Source organism: Phaseolus vulgaris, chromosome 5 (genome assembly GCF_000499845.2).
Source record: "Phaseolus vulgaris cultivar G19833 chromosome 5, P. vulgaris v2.0, whole genome shotgun sequence".
NCBI classification, from domain to species: domain Eukaryota; kingdom Viridiplantae; phylum Streptophyta; class Magnoliopsida; order Fabales; family Fabaceae; genus Phaseolus; species Phaseolus vulgaris.
The window spans coordinates 35,889,860-35,913,089 of record NC_023755.2 but is presented as its reverse complement, the minus strand read 5'-3'; the positions used below and the strand labels follow the sequence as shown (position 1 = coordinate 35,913,089).

Below are 23,230 nucleotides of genomic sequence, written 5' to 3'. Positions count from 1 at the left end.
TCATAACATATACGGAAGTATCGCCTATAACTTTCATATCTCACATTTTGAGTTACTCTTCATAAACAATTTATTACTATTGTTTTTGGTGTTTTTTCATCAGCAAAAGTGAATATAATTTCATATGTACTAGAAAAAAGAGAGAAATATTTTCTGTAAAGATAGTTTCATCATGTTAAAATTTTCATCATAGAATCTGTGTTAAATTTTTATAAACTACTTCAACTCCCATGCTTTGTGGTCCCTGACTTTGCCTTTGTCCAAACACTCCGTACGCACTTCTCACACAGGATTGTACGTGTCGCATCAAACACCTTTTTCTCTTTTTTTATTCCTTCTGGTACAACATTGATTGTTTCTTCCTCCACCTATTCAAGATATTGTTCTCCCACTTTCATAAATTTTTGTATTTTTAAAAACTTTCTATATAATATTTTGGATTAACTAAAACTCATTTTTTAAATTCGTAATTAACTTTTTTTAATTATGTAATCTAGAAGTTTGTTATTTAGATACATAATTAGTTTTCAGATTACATAATCGGAAGTTAGTGTAAAATCTAGAATTCTAAATTATATAATCTAAAATACCATTTTGGATTATGTAATTTGAGATGACATAAGAATAAAAATATATTTTCATGTTTTGTATGGGATGTTAGAACAACATATATGGAGGTGCAAAAAGAAACGGTCTACGACATTTCGTTTAACATATATGCTATGGACCTACATCATATGTCCAAATTAAAACAGATCTTTATTCTGGATTTGGGCTTGCTATTCACATACCATCTTTTTGTTCGCACCGCCCAGATATTTTTGTAATATTTTGAAAAAAATGTCCATCACCAAACTAATTTTTTACAGCATAAAACTGTAGCAAACATATTTAGGTTATTATTGTACGGTCACTCAGAGTAAAGACGAGAGAGCGTAAATACAGAAGCTGCTAATTTTTGGCGTCACGTGTAACGTTAAGTATTTTTTTGGAAGACAGAGAGACATTTAGCAAGTTAAAATTGTTGATTTGAAACCTAGGACGCAAGCAAAGAGTAACCTTTGTTTAAGGTTAAGTTTTGTACATGAAAAGTAAGTTTTGAATATGAACGAAGAGTGAGAGAAGAAAGAATAAAATATAAAAGAAGTGTGAGAATGAGGAAGTGCTAGAAGCAAGAAGAAGTGAAGTGAGTGTTGAATGAATAAAACGGTGGGAGAGTTTGAAGAGAGGATATAAAAAGAGAGAAAGAGGGAGGGCACGTGACAAGAAGGAGATGGAAGCGAACCTTGGTTACCTCACCTCTCCACTTCTTCATACATTCTTGGCCGACTCTCTCAAAAGCTCTACCACCACGCCAGAACCCGTGGCAGCTTGCGTGCCACACACAGCCAAGCAAAGCATTCAACCTCCCAAACACAGCCACCCCTCCTCCCAAGGAATAACTCCTCCACCACCAACCCTGTTCCTTTATAACCATGAACAACCTTAACCTTAAATCCTAGCTTCCTTTTCTTTACTCTTTTCTCTCGCCGATTGCTTCGCCACAAACACACCACTTGATCATGGAAGGGGTTTCCAGGGAAGCCCACATGTCAATCGCAGCTTCTTCCATGTTTCCTGGCTTCAGATTCTGCCCCACCGATGAGGAGTTGATTTCTTATTACCTTAGGAAGAAGTTGGACGGCCATGAAGAGAGTGTTCAAGTCATTTCTGAGGTTGAGCTCTGTAAATACGAGCCTTGGGATTTACCAGGTTAATACTCTCTCTCTTTCTCTCTCTGTTCATTTCTGAATCCAAGCTTTTTGTTCATTGTTTGGCTCTGATTTCATTTGTCTTCACTTATTACTATTAGTTTTCGCATAATGTGAAGCAGAGTCTTAGATTATTGTCTAGTTTTTTCAATACACCTTCTTAGGTAGAGAAATTGTTTGGTAATTTTAGTCTTAACTAATGTCTATATCCATATGACATGTAATAAGTCGGAAGCTGAAAAACTTGAATACTGTCATACACGTATTGGTCATAGTTATGGGCGTATGGGGTCCAAGACAAGACAACCCTGTTAGGTTTAGATGGTAGATAATTTGATACCATTTTAGATTTTGAAACACATCTCATTTTCAAAAACTGAGGTTGGTGATTTCAGTACAAGTAATAGTTAGTTTTGGTATAATTGAAAGAAGAGGTTTTCAATTGTTGACTAGAGACAGTTGGTGCTGAGAGATAGAAAATAAAAATAATCCATGTGGGGTGGGTGGGAACTTCTAGGTTGTGTTGTGTGTGAGTAGGACAGTGACAACTAAATCGAAATTTGTCAACTTTATATACTAATACAACTTTTTTAAAACTTCTTTCTTATGCAAGGCTCAAGGTGAACAGGGGCATTCCACCTAATTTGAGCATTGCGTGAATTTGAATTGAAGTGCTGATCATTGTGTTGAACCCCTATGTAAAACCCAAACATATTTTACATGAATCAATTTGCCTGCAGTGTTAAAATTGTTAAAAGCAAAATTGGGTTAATGCTAAAACACGTTTCTCCTTCATTATTGACTTCTTTCATGCTAAAGTGAAAACAGAACAACCAGAAAGAAACCAAGATATGTAGATTGAGTTTGTCTGTTTACACTGAAAAACTGATATTCATTTTCTAATAAATGTAGAAAACAGCATGTAAAAGTTTAAAATTGTTAAGCATGTTTAGATCTGCCGCCAATTGATTTGACTTACTAATAATACTGGTTTGAAACCAGCCAAATCGTTCATTCAATCAGATAATGAATGGTTCTTCTTCTCTCCCCGTGGAAGAAAGTACCCAAATGGTTCACAAAGTAAAAGGGCAACTGAATGTGGATATTGGAAGGCCACCGGAAAAGAGCGTAATGTAAAGTCAGGTTCTAACTTTATAGGAACAAAGAGGACTCTGGTGTTTCACTTGGGGCGTGCACCTAAAGGGGAGAGGACTGAATGGATTATGCACGAGTACTGCATCAATGACAGGTCTCAGGTGAATACTTGTTACATTGTTCGAAGAGAAATGTTAGTAACATATTCCTTTAGAGATTGAATTTTTTTGAAAACTAGCTGCGAAACTCTTCGAATAAGAAATGAGACTCATAGTATACTGAATTTCAATCCTATTATGCGAAGACAGCATAAGTCACTTGACTCGGATTCATGGATTCTTTGTTGTACTATGTATTTGCAGGATTCTTTGGTCATTTGTCGGCTGAAGAGGAACACAGAATTCCGTTTGAGCGATCATTCGAACAGAGCTTCTTCAAGTCAAAGGCATCCCGTGAATTCACACGAAAGTGGTTGTGCCATCTCAGAAGGTGGTGGTATAGATCAAAGGGATGTTTGTGAGCAGGACAAAGAGGTAGGATGTAGCTCCAAGAGGAGCAGTAGCAGTTACGGTTCTCCTTCGAATGAGCAAATTGATTCTGTCTCGGAATCGAATCATCGACCAGTTAATGAAGCTACATTGACAGCATCTTCAGATCAACCAAAGGTACATATATATATATATTATTAGTAGAGAAGTTAATTGGTTTTACATTGATGGAGAATTTTATCCATTTGTTTGGGGTGTTACATTGCAGGAGGTGTATGAAGAGGATTGTTATGCTGAGATACTAAAGGATGATATCATAAAATTAGACGAATCATCAATCTCGGGAGAGGGTCACACACGAGCAGAGGAACCTGCACCACAAGGCACAGCACAGAGGAGAATAAGATTAAGAGTTAGGAATTCAAAGCGTTCTTCTCCTGCAGTAGTCGGTTTCCCAAGCACAGTAATGCAGTCGTCAAGGAGTAGCTTCTTCTTTGGAATAACAAACAGTTTGGTGGCACTTGTTTTCTTGCTTTTCACTTTGATATTTTTGGTGTTTGTTGGGTGGAGTGAAACAAGTGATTTGTTAACGGGGTGTAATTTATGATCAGTGCTAGTCTTTTAGATTTTGTGTACAAATGAATAGGGTTTGTAGTGGATGAGGTTTCGGAATTTGGGAAGGATTCTATATCATGAAAAGCATAAGGATCTTTTTCAATATATAAAAATATATTGCAAACGTGCCAACAAATCTATCACATCACAATTTTTGTTCACTCAATTTGTATATATGAAGTTGTAACATGTCTCTTGTCTCTTAAATAGTGTATTAGTGTATTCACAGTATTAAATATAAAAAACTAAAACATATATATATATATAAATATTTATTTATTTATATAGTTTTACATTTTAGAGATTATATATATATATATATATATATATATATATATATATCGAGTGTCTGTCCTACATAAATTTCTATTTTATCAATAATTCAAACAATTGTTTTTTACAACAGTAAAATTATAAACTCTCATTTGTAAAATACAAATATTGATTTAACCTAAAGTAAAGGATTGTGGTGGAAATAATAAAAACAAATAATTAGTTAGAAGTGGGTATAGGGTAGCATTGGGTGTTCCCAGGCGCATCGAATCAGGGCTTTGATCTTACATAGTAAAATGGTAGAGAGAGAAAAGAGAAGTGGAAAGTTGAAAGAGAGAGAAGATCGAGGTGCAGTGCAGTTTTTGGGTAGACTTCTGGCCATTACTGGTAAAAAATCTCTTAACTTCCAAATTTGATTTGCCTACTGCGTCACTTCCTCTGTTCCCAATTCATTCGACAAATTGCTTTTTCCCATTTCCCCTAACCTCGCACTACCAACTGTTACCAACCGATAATGAATTTAGGGTTTTCTTCCTCACATCCATCTGTAAGTCTTCCTCTTCTTCCTCCTACTGCAAACTTAATTGCACTTATTTGCTCATAGTGATTTCTGTGTGATTCCACGATCGCAGTAACCCTAATTTCAATGCTAATTTTAGGAATCACGAATTGAACTAATTGAGTGTGTTTTTGTGGCTAATTGACTTTGAATGTTGAGCAGGTGCTAGCTCTGTAATCAGGAACCATGTCGAGGCCCATGTTGCTTGTCTTCTTGCTGATTATACTTATAATCACCTCGCAGTTCGAGTGGAAGCAGCAGCTTGTGGCCGAAGTTGACTCCAACCCCAACGTATCTCAGAAGCAGCATCAGATTTCTAAGGCTGAAGAAACCGTCAAGGAGAAGGTCTTATGCTTTAAATTATAACTCCATTGATATAACCAGTAGCTTGTGTTGTTTTACGTAGCATCTGTCTCGTGTGGTGTTCTTATTTTGGTCATTTGTCTACAGTTTTGATTTGTGCTGCTTTTTATTCTGTACCTTGCTTGACGTACATTTCAATTATAATAATCAAGTAAGGAAATTTTTCCCACTGAGAGAAGTGTTGAGATTGTAGCACAGGTTATTGTTGCTACGGTAATTTATTTGTTTGGATGAGTGTTTATGTACATGGTTGTGTTAGGTTGGATCTATTCATGCAATTATGCTTTACATGAATTTTGTATTGCGGTAGGTTCAAAGTGCTCAACCATGTTCCTTTTGTTGTCACTCATTCTTTATTATCAAATATTTTGGTGATTTTTTCGAGGGATAAAGGGGAGTTTGGTGTTCACTTTTCAAGAATCGTTCTATTGTAGTCTTGTACTCTTTCCCCTTAAAAGAAGAATAACACCTGAAAAATCAGTTGAGACAATATGTATCCACAATTTTATAAATTTCATGAAATCAAGATGAGTAATCTGACCTTAGTAGCATGTAAGGAACCTGTAATTAAAAAATAACACAACTATATTCTTATCTGCACTTTTATTTTTAATAATATCAATGAAGGAGTGCTTTCGAGTTGTAGAACATTGTATGTAGGAAGAATATGCAGAAAGGAATTGGGTGAAGAAAGGGAGGGATAGTGGAATACTTTCCAAGCGTACTCTCTCACTTCCATTCATTTAGTGCTTTAACCCTTCCTGCATCAATCAAAATCCCTATCGTTGGTATTAGTTGCTTTGTTTTTTAGCAAAATAAAACACGGAAAGTTTTATGCCTTTTTGTGGTTTATGGGAGGTTTCCAACTTCCAACTTATCATTCTGTCTTAAAAGAGTTGCATTTTTAACGTGACACAAAATGAGATGACAGTTTTATTGTGGCTTATTTTCATTGTGCATAACTAACTAGTATTATATTCACAAACTGTCCTCAATTTTTACCCCATTTATCATGTTATAATTTCTCTATAATTCAGATTAAGAAGTGATGAGTATTATTTACTGAGAGAAACGGAGCTAAGCACCTCACAGCATAGAAAATAAACTAGGAAAGAATAAATTCCAACAATAGTACATGTAGTTGCTTATTCTGACACGTGGACTGGAAAAATCTGTTCTTCACACTGAAAAAACCTCCCCCAATACCCAACTTCAATCTTGCACCAGTTGAGCCAGCTTCATCAATGTCCCAGGTCTGCTGAACTACGGTTCAGATTTATATAGTTGTTTGTCATCCAGACAGCCTGGACATTACTAAGCACCTCTTAGTCAGCTTGACTTCGCAGAGCGATGAGCTTGAACTGCTCTTGTGCTCTTCATGGATTTTGTTTGCTTTAAGCTCATTAATAATTAATGTAATTGACCCAATAGTGATCTCTTGAGATGAGCTTGAACTGCTCTTGTGCTCTTCATGGATTTTGTTTGCTTTAAGCTCATTAATAATTCATGTAATTGACCCAATAGTGATCTCTTGAAAGTGAGCAACGAGGCGCACTTAGTTCTCCCTCTTTTGAAACTAGCATCATATCCTCCAAACAAATTGCACCTGCCACCACCATGTCATCTGTATCACCCAGCCTGGTATATCCAATGGATCTTCACGTGTGAAATAAGGTACCTCAAGCCCTTTTACTCCAGTCCTTCTGATCTTTCTCTTTGAAATGAGCCAGACTCGCACATAGATTTTTCATAATCTCCCCCATTGACTTTCAAAGAGCTTCCTGCCACTTACCCTGTATATGTCATCCTTCATTTCAAAGCTTTAACTTGACCTTTCATCCTCATAGATACCATTCAGCTCCTAGGACCAGGAGCTCTGGTACCACACTCAACTGAGATTAAGAAGTGATGTGCATTATTTATTTTGATAAACGGAGCCTAACTCCCTATAGCGGTGAAAATCAACTAGAAACCAGGAAAGATCAAATTTTAGCTATTGTCACCCAACGGTGCACTCCACCAGTCTTGTATCCTGAATGCACGTGTCCCATTCAGTTATGATTCCTCCTTGTTTCCACAAATTGCGTTCCCGTTTTTCTCGTTTCTGTTATCTTCTTCATCTTCCAGATTCCCCAAATCTATCTCTAAACCAATATTACCATCGGCCATTTCCATCTATTAACATGAATTATGTGTCTATCCCTTGCTGCCAAAAATTACGACATAATTGTCCCATACTATGCTATTTTAATCGGATATTTACTGCTGTTTTTCTTGAAATGGATGTTCTTGGCCGCAGATTATTTTAGTTCAAGAGAAGAATATTCGAAGATTGAATGAGCTAGTGCGGCATCTCCGGGAACAACTGCTACAGTGTAGAGGACGCAATGGAACTATGAATGGCACTGTAAGCCCTCTAGCTGAGCGGATTCTTGAGCTTGAGCGACAACAAATTTTAGAGGATTAATCAAACGCAGCAAGTGCGGTAACGATGTTCTTCGTTATGCTCAAGCTGTGAAGTTGTTCCTTAAATCATTTGGAGGGAACGTGGTAGAAGATTTGGTCCTTTGTTTGATTAACATTTTTAACTCTATACAATGAAAATTGCAGTGTTCGAATGTTGGTAACAAAGTTGTTGAATGGTATATAAATATTATCTTATACTGGTTAGATCGTTTCTGTTGTTTAACATTTTCATTTTCTCTCTTGATTTCTACTACTGCCATAGTACCATCCCTTTCGCACATATCAGGTTAGCAGTACATGAATAATCCAAATCTTATTAACCAAGTATGGGTGGAAATACTGGTTAAATCAAACAGACGGACTTATTTCACCCATTTAACCCATCCAAAAAATGAAAACAAAATTGTTGGTTTGTCATTTTTTTATGATATTTTAGATTTAAAGTATTTTTCATTGATGACTAGTTCCTGCTTCTTACTGATCAACTTAATTGACCGTTTTTGATTAGATATCTTCATCAATAAGATTTAAGCTCATAATATTTCTTTAACAAATTTGAGTTTAGTTTTTATTTTATCTACGATATTAAACTCCAAAGAGATCTTGTTTCAATATAGTTTCACTTCATCCTACAATATTTGATATGTTTGAGACAACTTCTCTATTCTTGGCGTTGTTTAATGTTTACTTTTGTCGCTGTAAATTTGTAATTAAATCAATGTAACGAACCTATTTACTTCTTCAATCTTTCGTCGATGATTTAAAAAAAAAGAAAATACTTCACATTATTCATTTTCGTGTTAGCAGGAAGAAAACATACATACATATAATGGCAGCCAATATCCAAGTAATTTGATTTTGATTTGTATTAGTATGAAATAATCCCAAGTGGGTATATATATATATACACACACACAAAGCTTCATTAAACTTTAGCTGTATAACCGTACAATGACTACCTGATCTCTCGGATTAACCATTGTGTATATAACGATAGACAAGAAATAAAATTAATATAAACGGAAAACGTGGAAAGATAATAAATTCTAAAATGGTAAATTCTGAAATTACAGTTTGATCACAGGGCAACTTTCAAATGACATAATTTTAGATTCAAGCCTATGACACACAAAATTAGCAATTTATTTGGTGCATTCACAAAACATAAAAAAAATCATCATCAGTGCATTAATTATTCGACTACTAACAGTACTAAGTTTGCTAACGCATCAATTTTCAGTCTCGAAAAACTGTAAATACTAAAATAAGAAAAAGACAATTATTTTTCAGAAAGACGTTATATTGAAATAAAGAGTGTATGCCTGGCCATGTTTAAAGTAATATCTCCTATGAAAGGATGATGATTTTTTTTATCTTTTATCTGTTTATTGTTTAACCTTAATTGTTGAATATAAATGAGTGAGAATATTAATTTTGCCATTGTTTATTGGGATGAGAAGGAATGAAAACAATTTTTTTGCCAGTGTCACATAAAAGAATCCCTTAAAAATGGGGGAAATTGTTGTTGTATTTTTGCTTTCTTATACTTAATGATTTTTCAGAAAAATAAAAAAAAATACATATAAATGTTCAATTTCTTTGGTTAATTTAAAAATTTAAATTTACTTATATATTTTCCTTCACTCTTCCACCTCATCTAGATCAATGAAGAGTAAAATGCCTCACTTTTTTTTTTGTTTTATTTATTTCTATCTATATAAACAATATATTTTTTATTTTTTTATTTCTTTCTTATTGATTTAACTATTTTGGACCACTTTTCACACACTTGTCCATATTTGGATAAAAAAAGTAGATTCATGAACAAGCTCTAAAAGGTCGGGTTTAGTAACACATCAACGAACATTTCAATTTTGAAAAGACGTATGTTAAATAACATATCAACGAACATCTCAGTGCAATAAATTTTCTTTTCTATTTTCTCAGTTCTTTGAGACTCGTTTGTTTGATTCTCTGTATTTGCATTACAAATTTGGTATAATAATGTAAATGGAAAAAAGTGTGTTATCGAAAGCAAAGGAAAGAATGAGTGTGTCACTTTTTGATTCCAAATCTCCTTTTTAAACTTACGGGTGAAGTTTTAATTATTCTTAAATATGAACAAACTATAAATGGTTTTATGACCAAATACCTCTTATTTTATTATTTAAATGTGATTGAATTCATAAATCAAATATGTGAATTACTCATAAAGCAAATATATATATATATATATATATATATATATATATATATATATATATATATATAGTTAATAGCTATAAACATTTGTAAGCATTGTTTGAAATAAATGTATCATAAATTTCCAAGTCATCAAATTAGCTCAATCTTGACTTCATATTCTCTGTCAAGTTTTTGGTAGAAATAAAGAAAAACATTATAAAATTTAAGAAATATTTAAGAGACTCAATTTAATGTTTTTCAGGATAATCATTGAATTCTACTTAAAATAGAAAATAATAGAGTTTGTGAGTAAAATAGAGAATTTATCAAATAGTTTATAAGTTTTTTGTTCGAAGATGAGTATGGACCACTATAAAATTTGATGGGTCATATATAATTTAGGAGATTCTTTATATAATTTACTTTTAATTCATTATTATATAAGTTAGATTTGTTTCAAATGATGAAAGATAAATAAAATGTACATGAATTATACAACATCTAACATCTTGATTTATGAGGAAATAAGGCTTAAAAAAAAAGTCAAATTACTCGGTTAATCAGGTAAGCCACCAAGGAAATCAAAGTGTTGAAAAGAAATTTATGAAAGAACATGATAAGGATAAATAGTCATTAAAAAGTAATGAGACTCGAGTACACATCCAAAAGAAAGCATAAAAAAACAACAATTCCCATTTTTGTGAGAAATTAGGACTCTCCATGGAGTGGTCAGAGCACTAGGGAATGCTTTAACCTGTTACAACTGTTTGAAGAAACCCTCAGAATAGACAAAAGCGTGATTTTTCAAGCATTTGTATGCGGATTTTACCGTGAACTCTTCTGTAGGTTCCCCACCCCATACAAGGATGTCCTCTTCCTCCCTATTAAGAGGATTCAAGGAGATACTCTTAAGCAATTCAAGTTCTTGTGTAGTTTCTCATTCAAAACTTTCCCTCCTTCACCTTAATCTCCAGCGCCACACTGATTCTTCCCATCCCCCTACCTCACCCACCATCACTCTCCGATCCAGTGTTAGAGAATACAATCTAAGATACTGGGATAAAAGGTTATTTCTTCCAACCCATGTGTCCTCCCAAAATCTAGCTTTATCTCCCGATCCAACCTTCCAAAACAAAGCTTTTTGAACCCACCCTGCTTCTTCGCCTTTTCCACTAACCTTTGATAAATCTCTCCACCACCAAGATTGGAATTTTGGGTGGATTTGCCTTTGTCCAGATTTCGCTCGATATTTTGAAACTAAGATATCCTTCTACTTTCCTTCTTCATTATTTGCTAACCTCCATTTCCATTTTGCCAGAAGAGCATAGTTAAATTTTCTTATGTCTTTAATCCCTATACCACCTTCGTCCATAGGTTTACAAATATTTTTCCAGCTAACCCAAGAAATGGGTCTTTTATCTCTTTCCCAACCCCATGAAATATCCTTTGAATACTAGCGGTACGATTGTACATTAATACAAGAACTTTGAAGAAAATAAATAGAAGAGAGACACAACGGTTATAATCGACTTGATGGGAGGGAATTGTAAAAGAAACTATAAAAGTAACTTGATGGGAGAATTAATTTTTAGAGTTTTATATTAGCAAATAAGGTTTCTTTCTTGACATAAGTATATTTTAATAAAGTTTTATCCATGAAAAAGAGAAGAGAAACGGTAAGAGAGAGAACGAGAGGGTATATAAAAGAGTCAATGAAATAAAATCTTATTTTTTTCTCTTAAAAAAATCAAAGAATATTTAAAAATGTAAGGTACAGTTCATCTATTATTGATGAAAATAATTAATTTCAAAATATGATCGAGTTCTCTATTTTATACTATGATTATTAGAAAAGTATTTAAGTTACATGGATTGCTTGAAGCATTGAGATGAAATTAAGCCACATAAATATTTTTATAAGAGGATTATACTTCTATGTTGTGAACTTAAAAATGGGGTCACTTCACTTAGCCATGAAAGTGTCACTTTTTAATCATCTCGGTATAAGGTTAAGGTAAATAGAAACTGCAATTTGAAATCACCTTATTAACATTCAATACACGGAAAACATTAAGAAAAGAGAACATCACTATATCTCCTAAATAAGACTTATATTGGATAGAACAAGGTTCAATTATAAAGGATTTTTCTGAAAATTATTTACCCCTAACCTAATTAAATATAGCAAATCATAGAGGTAATAAATTAGGTCTAACTCAAATAATCCATACATAAGATAAGGGCCATTGCATTCTTCACCCCATGGTTTAAAGGTGCACCCTCATGAGGATAGCAAAATGTAAAAAATACTACTGATGCAGATTTATAAAATCCAAGAAGTTTTATACAATCATTTTCGAATGGACATTTTCAAATGTATTTCTGCAACTAAAAATGTATTCTAAAATATACTTTCAGATTTATAAATATATTTTAGAATCTGCATTCTAAAATGTATTAATACATTTTAATATATTAATACATTAATACATTAATACATTTTGAAATATACACTTTAAATTTTATTTTCAGATCCTAAAATTGTTAAAAAATACATTTTAAAATGTACAATTAAGATTATATTAATATATTTTATAATGTATTTTTAATTCAAAATATATATTCTAAAAATATATTTTCAAATCTATAAATAAATTTTAAAATGTATAATTTAAAATACATATTTTTAAAGAATAAAAATAAAAATTATTTTCATAGGAATACATCATCTAATATACAGAGATGCAGAATACAATGGCAAAAACCAGGTTCAACTCTGGACAAGAAAGTCAGTCTAGTCTACCATGATGATTGGCAGTTTCTTCCAGCACCCCGACTTTTTTCTTCCTGCACACCCACACTCTTATACAAAGACGAAGTCATCCTTATTAGTTTTCAAAATTCCAAACATATCCCTAATATGAAAAAACTCTAAAATGAAAGCAGCGTTGATTTACTCATTTGCGCAGCATTTTTCTTCCTCTCCCACAGCAGCATAACAGCGGCACCTCCACAATATTCTTCTTTCAATCTCACACATTCCTTTTTGGTGATTTAGAGTGCTCTTCACAAATAGGTAAGTAAATTTCTTTGTTTTTTGGATTTACAGATCCCTTTTTTTCATGGATTTATGTTTCCGTAATTATTTTTTCACATTCTGAACTTATGGATCTGGTAAAATCTCGAATTTCTGATTCCAGGAATGTTTCGGATTTCGGGATCCAGTAAGCTCCCGAATTTATGGATCCAGTAAGCTTCTGAATGTATGGATCCGGTATTGTACTGGATTGATGTGTCTGGAATAATGAGTTGCTGTTTGTGTTTGTGTTACTCAAATTAGTAAACAACAATTATATTGGATCAAGGTTTTGTAGCGTTTTACTTGGTATTATATTTAAACTTTATTTATTGTTTGGGTCAACAACTATACTAGGTTTTGTAGTGTTTTGTAGTAAACTTTATTTAAATTTGACATTGCAGTTGATACCCAAGGATAAAGATGATCAGTGATTGTGGAAATGCAGAACGGTGCCCTTTTCAAATTTTAGGTCAAGGGTAATGTTGGAATTTTTAAAATTGTGGGGGTGCTGGAAGAAAAACGTGGGGGTGCAGGAAGAAGAAGCCATGATGATTTAGGTTCATTTCAGAAAATATAGGCCCAAAAATAATTAAAGAGCAATGATCTGCCAATTACTTCCTGCACCATATAGTTGCACCCAATTTTAGTTTAAAAGACAAAAATGCCCCTAAATAAAATGGGATACATGTAAAAATGCATTCCGAACCCCTTTTCTGAAATATGTTTCTGTTGTTTTAGTATGAATTTTTTGTATTACAGATTTTTTTTATCTAGAATGGGATTTTGATTTTTGTTTTTAAATTTTGATTTCCAGAACACAATAATATTTTTTGGATTTTTTTTCAAAAATGTATTATTTCTCATTTCAAATTTTTATTTTCAGAATAAAAGGTATTTTCAAAAATTTAAAATTATGTAAGATTGGGTGTAGAAGAATTTGCCATGATATCTCGATACCAATATACAGTAAAAATATTCATTTTATAATATAATAAATTAATATTTTAATTATATTTATTTTGTTTTTTAATTTAAAATATTCTTATATTATTACATAGAGTTGTTAAAAGAAAGTAGGTTAGTGTTTGGTTGTCAAAGAAATCTTTTCCGTACTTAGATATATTTGGTAGTGTTATTTGTTACTTTAAAACGGAAAATGTTGATGAGAGCATTGAATCGTGAGAGATTTTCTTCCAACCCTGAATCTTCAATAGATCGCTGATTGAAAAATGCCAAAAGTCAAACATTCAACTAGAGTTTGGAGAAGTTATAATCATAGAAACGCTAGTTGAAATAAAGAGATGATAGTGTGAACAAACAAAGTAAATAAAACTCAACGATTTCCATTGGTTTGACAAAAGAGAAGCATCTTACGTATTATTTATAACAATTCAGATAGTTTCTTAAGACTTTATGCTTTCAACTTTTTTCGTGGCTTGTCATTTTCCCCCTTAATGATTCTACTTGCTCCAAGCTATTATAACGACCCATTCAAGTTTCAAACTATAATTTGGTTTCAGACTTTTAATGTTTGTTTATATTTTTGTCATCAACAGTTTTTATTGGTCCGAAAAATAACACAAATCATACATTTCATTGCCAAAGGAGATTGAGTTCTTTATATCCAACTATTTTGTGTTTTTGGTCAAAGACACTATGTTTCTTTCAAAATCTTGTATTCATTCGCGTATAAATTAACTTGCTTTTAATATTAAAAGAAGTCTTCCGACATAAACTGCAGCATTTCCAACTCAATTTTAATGGAAATGAACATCATCTAAATCAAATTTGCAAATACTTGATCAAATAAACAGTGATTTAAATGGTAGGTTATGGTAAATATATTCTATGTTAGCATGTCAAAAATGTGTCATCTTCACTAGGACTTTTCTATATTTGTAATTTTTGAAAAAACAATCATATTTTTGTAAAAAAAATCCAACCTGTATATAAGAGGCATCAAGTGCCACACCAACCCAACCAGATTCGGACAGATGGAGTAGTCGAAAACTGACAGCAATATTTACGTTAGGGTACGTAGTAGTTGATCATTAAAAGATTCATATGGAAACGACAGAAAAGCATATAGGTTTTTGACAAGTTTATCTGCAGAGATAATACAGGTTTAATTTTTGAAAGGTAAGAATATATTGCTGAATTAGGAAAAACTCAATAGGAAATATGAACTGCAAATGAGACCTGAACGTTACAGTAACTGTTCGTTACATGACAGCTCCCATTCATAGCATCACCTGCACCCTGCACAGCACAATACAGCAGCATTTATTTCACCAAATCGTTGAACCAGACAAACAGTGGAGAAGGTTTTGTATGTGATAATTGTAACTATTCAACCAAATGAAGGAGTAAAATTAAAATAAGCTAATTAAGCTTTGGAAAAATAGACTCATACTTCTCTATCAATTAGTGTTTACTAAATTTTTTTATCTAAAATATCCTTCATAGTTATATACATGATTGAATTAACATTTAGTGTTAAAATTTGATTTGACGATAATTTATAGTTCGTTCAACTGTTCAACTATACGCATGGAATAGTCAAATTTGGCAATTTATGGATCTAATTGGTTTCACCAAACAAAAAATATCGTGTGGATTGTATGGACCAAACAGCATTTCTGATTCAATATGGCCAAGCCGATCACTATTCTGCATCATTATTCAATGAAAGGAATAAATACGGATGAAAGACTTTTCAATCTATACTCAACAACGTAAACAAACACGCGTGTTACAAATCCTTTTTCCTCGTGTGTTAATTAGAACAAAGAAAAGGAACAGTAGTGTCTAACTGGATAATGGAATAGTGTCTTTTGCAGCCGAATTTCCATTGAATTCACATGATATATCACTGCTGTTCCTCATCCTGTTCCTGTTCCTGCAAGCTTCGTTGTTATAATTTTCTATCTTATGGTTGGCTCTTTCACTAACCACAATAATTAAATTTGACATTTGAAGTCAAACACATCCTCTCTCTATCTCTCTCGAATCTCTTTTCCTAGCTGCTTCCTTGCTCTTTAAATCCTCTATATAATCATCACTTTCACTTACCAAAAACAAACTAAAATAACCCTTTTGTAGCTCTATGCATGCTGTTTTGGCCATCTTATCAAACCCAATAAACCTAGCTATCTGAGTCTTCTGGGCTTCTCCTGTGATTCTTTTCAATCATTATTTCAGACTCAACATCCCAATTTATTTTAATTATCTTATTGTAAGTGAATCTAGAACTTCTATAGCACTACTTCTTTCATGTTATACAACTTTCATCTCTTACACTTCTTTGTTGTTAACATCATACTTATAGATCTACTTGGAAAAAAAAAATCTTAACAAAAGGCAAAGATGAGTAATGAGAGAGGAAGGAGTCCGAAGCTGGAATTTGAGCTGAGCCTGTCCCCACCAACAACTGCAAACTCATCATTAGCCAACCCGACATCGTCATCATTATGTTTGTATTCATCGGATCCTGAGTCATGCGTGTCTTCCGAGACCAATGAAGAGATAACGTCCATGCTCCTCGTGGGTTGTCTTCGATGCCTCATGTACGTTTTGTTTTCGAAGGATGATCCCAACCCCAAATGCCCCAAGTGCAAGAGTACTGTGTTGCTTGATTTCCTTAATAACAAGCAAAACACCAACCAAACAACCACCAAATTCTAGTGGATGCAACTCTGGCAGATTTACACTGTTTTGCATTGTTCTGGTGAAGAATACCACACACAATACTTTTATACATATGATTTATTCTGCCTTCTGTTATAAAAGAAAACTATATGTATCATGTAAAAATAAAATTCGCTACGTATGTTTAGGATTTCAATAATTTTATATTTACATTGTTTAGGGTAGCGTAATAAATAAGTTTCAGTTGTATAGATTTCTAAATAGGGGCCATTAGTTACTATAATTTTTAAATTTCAATTGGTTATGGTAAGTTCTCTCTAGATATTCAACTATATTTCTTAAAAACTATTTCCGAATGAATTTTCTCTCTAATGTCATACAAAGTAAGGATTAAAATATTACTTTATAAAATAAATAAATTAATAATTAGATATCAATTTAAAAACTATTTAATAATGATATAAACTAATTTAAAAATCAATTTATTTTTAATTTTTAAAATAATATCTAATTTAATTATTATAACAACTAATTAGTTTGGTATCTAAAATTTGATTTTTATTTTATAATTTTTTTATTAATCCTCGAAGAAGATCATATCTCACCTAGTCACAAAATGGAACCATAAAAAAACGTAAGCCTAGTCACGTAAATAGCATATAGCCTAAGAGATGAGTGTAATATCTGCATTCTTAGCGTATGCATGAATGAATTTGCCTATTCAGCTATCTTTTTACCAATCTTCCCTACAAATTATTTTATTGTTTTTATTAAAAGAAATAGTCATGCTCTTTTGTGACTTTCATGTCATCTATAACATTCAAGGAATCGTGTTGTTATCATTCACTTGTTATTTAATATATTTTCAAAGTAATTTTTCTTATTCACTATAATATTATTTTATATTAATTACAAAATATTAATTTTTAGTGACGATCAAAATTGTTGATAATATGTTCATTGGTGTCAATGGAATTTTCTGTCAGTTTATTTATCAATTTTTTAGTCAATGTAACACTCACGTCACTCATTTAAGAAAAAAAAATTATGACATATTTTTCAATTAAAAAATATAAATTTTAAATGTTCATTAAAAAAAATCAAATAAAAATTCAATTCACTACAAGACAATCATGAAATAGAAACTAATTTTAGAGACAAAAAATAATTAGTTGCTATAGTGACTAAATTAGAGACCATTTTAGAGACTTAACAAAAATGTTAGTTTCTAAATTAGTTTCTATTATTGTTATGTGGTTTCTAAATTGGTATCTAATTAATTACTAAAGTTTTTCTACCAAATTTAGAATATAAAAAATTGGTAGTTAAAACCTTGATAGCTAATTAGATATCAATTTAGAAAACTATTTAACAATGTTAGAAAATAATTTAGAAACCAATTTCTTTTTAGTCTCTAAAATAGTCTCTAATTTAATCACCATAACAACTTTTTTTTTTCTAGTTTTTATTCCATGATTTTCTAATTATACTGTTTAAAATACTTATATTTATGATGAACTTGAAATTTAATCTAAATATTAAATTTAAATTAATAACAAGAAATATAGATTTCTAAATAAGGAAAACAACTGAAATTAAGATTCGTTGATTAGTGATTAAAATTTAGTTATTAAAATTAGCCGAAAATTCAGTTACTAAATAATGTTATTGGGAACTATTTTTTTTCTTCTAATTACATTTCATTTCGTCTTCCTAAGCATTTTGGGGAAAAATATGTATAGATTCTTTTTAAACTTCATTAGTGATAGAAATTTAGTCTCTACTTATGTTTTCGTTAGGTTTTTTTAGTCGGAAGTTATAGTTTCGTTAGTAACTGATTGTCTATAAATAAATCTGTCAAATTTTCAAAGCTCATTAGCAACCAAATTTAAATGTTTAATAACATTTGAAGTAGTAATAGAAAAATTGGTGCCTAAATAAATCAAATAAATTTTTAAACAATAATTAGGTACAAAAAATATCTAAATTTAAAATTATTTTATTTTTTTAATACTATTTTCTTACAAACTATTTTTTGTCTCTAATTTAATTTCAGTAACTCAATTTTTAATTTTAAAAAATTCAATTAATATTCTTCTTTTATAAATTAGATAGTGTGGTAAATTTTTTATTGCACATGTCATTATGTTTTAAAATTCTGAAGTTGTGTTTTCAATATATGTTTACTATATACGACTTTTAAAACATAAAATTTAAATTAATAATTACAAATAACTAAATTTAAGTTTTGAAAAACTTCGTTATGGATCCAATTCTCCAATTTCTGTGTGTACCATAGCTACTTAGTGCAGATAAAAAAAAAACCATATATTAACAGGTATTCTCTAAGGATTTATCATACCTTGTATTTACATATTGTAGTCTTTTATTGTTGATTTTTTTTTTGAATTTTTCAACAGATATTTTTTTATAAAGGTTGAAATATTTCTAAAATACTCTATTTTATTCTATTTAATTTTTATTATTTTTTTGGTCAAAATCTAAAGATATCTTTATTATTCATTAATCACACATCTATTAACAAACTTTCAAACACAATTAAATATATAAATCCTAAACAAATTAAGTAAGAACACAATGACCTAATATACTTTTTACATTAGTTTAAGATGTATGATGGCGGTGTTGATTTTGGCTTAATCCCAAGTCCCACATCGGTGGGTTCATTGTTTGGGAAGGAGGTTTGAGGGTTATATATTAACATCCCCTCCTTCACTGTTATATATCCCAATTTGTAATATCTTCTCTCATAATAATAAAAGGGAGTTGTTTTTGCTGTGCTCGGAGATTAGGCTAAACAGGCCGAACTCCGTTAACAATTTTCGGGTGTGTTTTTTCCTCTTTATCTCTTTTATTATTCCGCTTTATTTATTCAATATTATTTGTCGGGTAGCTCTGTTAGGGTTTTGTTTTAGTGGGAAAATTACCCGTTTTTCCCAACAAGTGGTATCAGAGCCAGGTTCGCCTTGGGTTGTTTGAAATTATTTGTAATATTGAATATTATATTGTGAGTCTGTAATGGCAAATTCGGATTAAGAAGGGAAGGCTCTGCAAGATGCAAATGTTGCAGAAAGCAAAAGTGATGTGTTGATTGTCTCGCTTTCAGCATCATTGCATCCAGATGAGTGGATATTGGATTCAGGTTGTACCTATCGTATGTGTCCCATTCGGGAATGGTTCTTTGATTTTCAAGAACTCGATGGCGGGGTTTTTTACATGGGTAATGATAATCCATGTAAGACAGTCGGGATAGGTTCAATCAAGTTGCGGAATCACGATGGATCCACCAGAATTTTGCGGGATGTACGGTACGTGCCAAAGTTGAAGAAGAATCTCATCTCATTGGGGGCTTTAGAATCTAAAGGCCTAGTTGTGACGATGCGAGATGGAATTCTTAAAGCAACTTCAGGAGCACTGGTGATGTTGAAAGGCGTGAGGAAGAACAATTTGTATTACTACCAAGGTAGTACAGTGGTGGGGACAGTAGCGGCAACAACTTCTAGCACTAAGAAGGATGCTGAGGCAACGAAGTTGTGGCATATGAGGTTGGGACATGCTGGAGAGAAATCCTTGCAAATTCTTACCAAGCAAGGATTGTTGAAAGGTACGAAGGCTTGCAAACTTGAATTTTGTGAGCATTGTGTTCTGGGAAAACAACGAAGAGTGAAGTTTGGCACTGCAATTCACAATACCAAGGGTATTCTGGATTATGTGCATTCAGATGTGTGGGGACCTGCCAAGACTCCGTCAATCGGAGGTAGGCATTATTTTGTCACTTTTGTTGATGATTTTTCCAGGAGAGTTTGGGTGTTTACTATGAAGAACAAAAATGATGTGCTTGGAATTTTCCTTAAGTGGAAAGCTCAAGTTGAAAACCAGACAGGAAGGAAGATTAAGGTTCTCCGAACAGATAATGGAGGAGAATACAAGAGTGATCCGTTCCTGAAGGTATGCCAAGATTGTGGCATAGTTCGGCACTTCACTGTTAGAAAAACACCACAGCAGAATGGGGTTTCGGAGCGTATGAACAAGACACTTGTGGAGAAAGTTCGTTGTATGTTGTCTAATGCTGAGTTAGGCAGAGAGTTTTGGGCTGAGGCTGTGACATACGTTCAACATCTCGTCAATCGTTTGCCATCATCTGCTATAGATGGCAAAACCCCGTTAGAGGTATGGTCTGGAAAACCTGCAACTGATTATGATTCTTTGCATATTTTTGGTTCTATTGCATATTATCATGTGATTGAATCAAAGTTGGATCCACGGGCAAAGAAAGCTCTTTTCATGGGCTTTAGTCCTGGAGTGAAGGGATACCGTTTGTGGTGTCTAGAGGCAAAGAAGACGATTATCAGCAGGGATGTTACCTTTGATGAATCTGCCATGTTAAAGAAGGTAAATCCAGAAGGAGCTGATAGTACTCCACAACAGGTGGAGTGTGCCCGGAAGCAGGTGGAGTTTGAGCTGACAGTGGTGATCCCAACACGAAATACCACAAGTCACTCTCCTATGGCAGAAGAAGAGTCAGATGAGGAAGAGGTTCCTACCCAAGAATCTCAACAACAATCAGCGCCAATTGCAGTTAGAAGACAGAGACGAGACATTCAGAAGCCTACTCGTTTCATGGATATGGTTGCCTATGCACTTCCAGTTGTTGATGACATTCCATCCACTTACCCAGAAGCCATTCTGAGTTCAGAGAGTGGTAATTGGGCAGGTGCGATGGAAGAGGAGATGCAGTCTTTGAAGAAGAACAAGACGTGGAAGTTGGCACAATTACCGAAAGGTAAGAAGGCAATTGGATGCAAATGGGTATTTGCAAAGAAAGAAGGATTTCCTAATAAAGAAGATGTTCGCTACAAGGCAAGGTTGGTTGCTAAAAGCTTTGCTCAAAGGGAGGGAATTGATTATAATGAGGTATTTTCTCCAGTTGTTAAACATTCCTCCATTCGAATTTTGTTGGCCTTGGTAGCACAGTTGAATTTGGAGCTTGCTCAACTTGATGTAAAGACCACGTTCCTACACGGTGATTTGAATGAGGAAATCTATATGACTCAACCAGAAGGATACAAGGTTGATGGTAAAGAAGATTGGGTTTGTAAACTTAGCAAATCGTTGTACGGACTGAAACAATCTCCGAGACAGTGGTACAAACGATTTGATAAGTTCATGAAGGATCAGAAGTACAAGAGAAGCAAATATGATCAATGTGTGTATTTGCGCAGACTTGAAGATGGTTCCTACATTTACTTACTCTTATATGTTGATGATATGCTGATTGCAACAAAGAGCCAAGTTGAGATTGATAGGTTAAAGGCTCAGTTGAGTAAAGAGTTCGAGATGAAGGATTTGGGGGAAGCCAAGAAGATTCTCGGCATGGAGATAAACAGGGACAGAGAGAGGGGAAAACTTTGGTTGTCACAGAAGCAGTATTTGCAGAAGGTACTACAACGTTTTGGTATACACGAAGATACAAAACCTGTAAGTACCCCACTTGCTCCTCATTTGAAATTGAGTAGTCGTTTATCTCCGACGACTGATGAAGAACGAGAATACATGGCGAAAGTCCCATATGCAAATGCAGTTGGAAGCTTGATGTATGCAATGGTGTGTACAAGACCAGATATTTCACAGGCTGTGAGTGTTGTTAGCAGGTACATGCATGATCCGGGCAAGGGTCATTGGCAAGTTGTGAGATGGATTCTACGGTACCTCCAAAATACCTTAGATGTTGGATTGGCATTTGAGCAATATGAATCACTTGGTCAATGCATAGTTGGATATTGTGATTCTGATTATGCAGGTGATTTGGATAAGCGACGGTCTACAACTGGCTATTTGTTCACTTTAGCAAAAGCGCCAGTTAGTTGGAAGTCTACCTTGCAGTCTACGGTGGCTTTGTCTACGACAGAGGCAGAGTATATGGCGATTACAGAGGCTGTGAAAGAAGCAATTTGGCTTCATGGGTTGCTTAAAGACTTGGGAGTTGGTCAGAAACAACTTGAGTTATATTCTGACAGTCAGAGTGCTATTCATTTAGCAAAGAATCAAGTCTTTCATGCACGGACGAAGCACATTGATGTTCGTTATCACTTTGTGCGTGAGATTCTCGAAGAAGAGGAGATTGTTCTCCAGAAGATTCACACTACGGAGAATCCTGCAGATATGCTCACCAAGGTGGTTACAAGGGCCAAGTTTGAACATTGTTTAGACTTGGTTAATATTTTGCACATTTGAAGTTGGCGCCCAGAGGCGCAAATTTGAAGCACTGTAAAGTTTTGTTTTTGTTATGTTTTGAGAAGATTTGTTTTAGGTGGGACTTGAAATTAAGCCAAGGTGGAGATTTGTTGATTTTGGCTTAATCCCAAGTCCCACATCGGTGGGTTCATTGTTTGGGAAGGAGGTTTGAGGGTTATATATTAACATCCCCTCCTTCACTGTTATATATCCCAATTTGTAATATCTTCTCTCATAATAATAAAAGGGAGTTGTTTTTGCTGTGCTCGGAGATTAGGCTAAACAGGCCGAACTCCGTTAACAATTTTCGGGTGTGTTTTTTCCTCTTTATCTCTTTTATTATTCCGCTTTATTTATTCAATATTATTTGTCGGGTAGCTCTGTTAGGGTTTTGTTTTAGTGGGAAAATTACCCGTTTTTCCCATCAGGCGGGTACTCTGTAAAAAAAAAAAAA

General features: G+C 33.2%; 2 protein-coding genes and 1 long non-coding RNA gene across 3 annotated transcripts; all 3 read left to right on the top strand.

Annotated features, from left to right (window-relative positions):
- The first annotated feature begins 1,163 nt into the window (after positions 1–1,163).
- LOC137835613 (NAC domain-containing protein 40-like) lies at positions 1,164–4,115 on the top strand. Its single transcript, XM_068644200.1, has 4 exons — positions 1,164–1,752; positions 2,754–3,007; positions 3,209–3,511; positions 3,603–4,115. The coding sequence occupies exons 1-4, from the start codon at positions 1,563–1,565 to the stop codon at positions 3,939–3,941; spliced, it is 1,086 nt and encodes a 361-aa protein (XP_068500301.1). The 5' UTR covers positions 1,164–1,562; the 3' UTR covers positions 3,942–4,115.
- Positions 4,116–4,489: 374 nt separating this feature from the next.
- LOC137835614 (uncharacterized) lies at positions 4,490–7,814 on the top strand. The gene is made up of 3 exons (XM_068644201.1): positions 4,490–4,769; positions 4,944–5,126; positions 7,444–7,814. The coding sequence occupies exons 2-3, from the start codon at positions 4,968–4,970 to the stop codon at positions 7,609–7,611; spliced, it is 327 nt and encodes a 108-aa protein (XP_068500302.1). The 5' UTR covers positions 4,490–4,769; positions 4,944–4,967; the 3' UTR covers positions 7,612–7,814.
- Positions 7,815–15,553: 7,739 nt separating this feature from the next.
- Positions 15,554–16,851, top strand: LOC137835612 (uncharacterized). Its single transcript, XR_011085105.1, has 2 exons — positions 15,554–16,108; positions 16,202–16,851. It is a non-coding gene; the product is annotated as an uncharacterized lncRNA (long non-coding RNA).
- Positions 16,852–23,230: the final 6,379 nt, after the last annotated feature.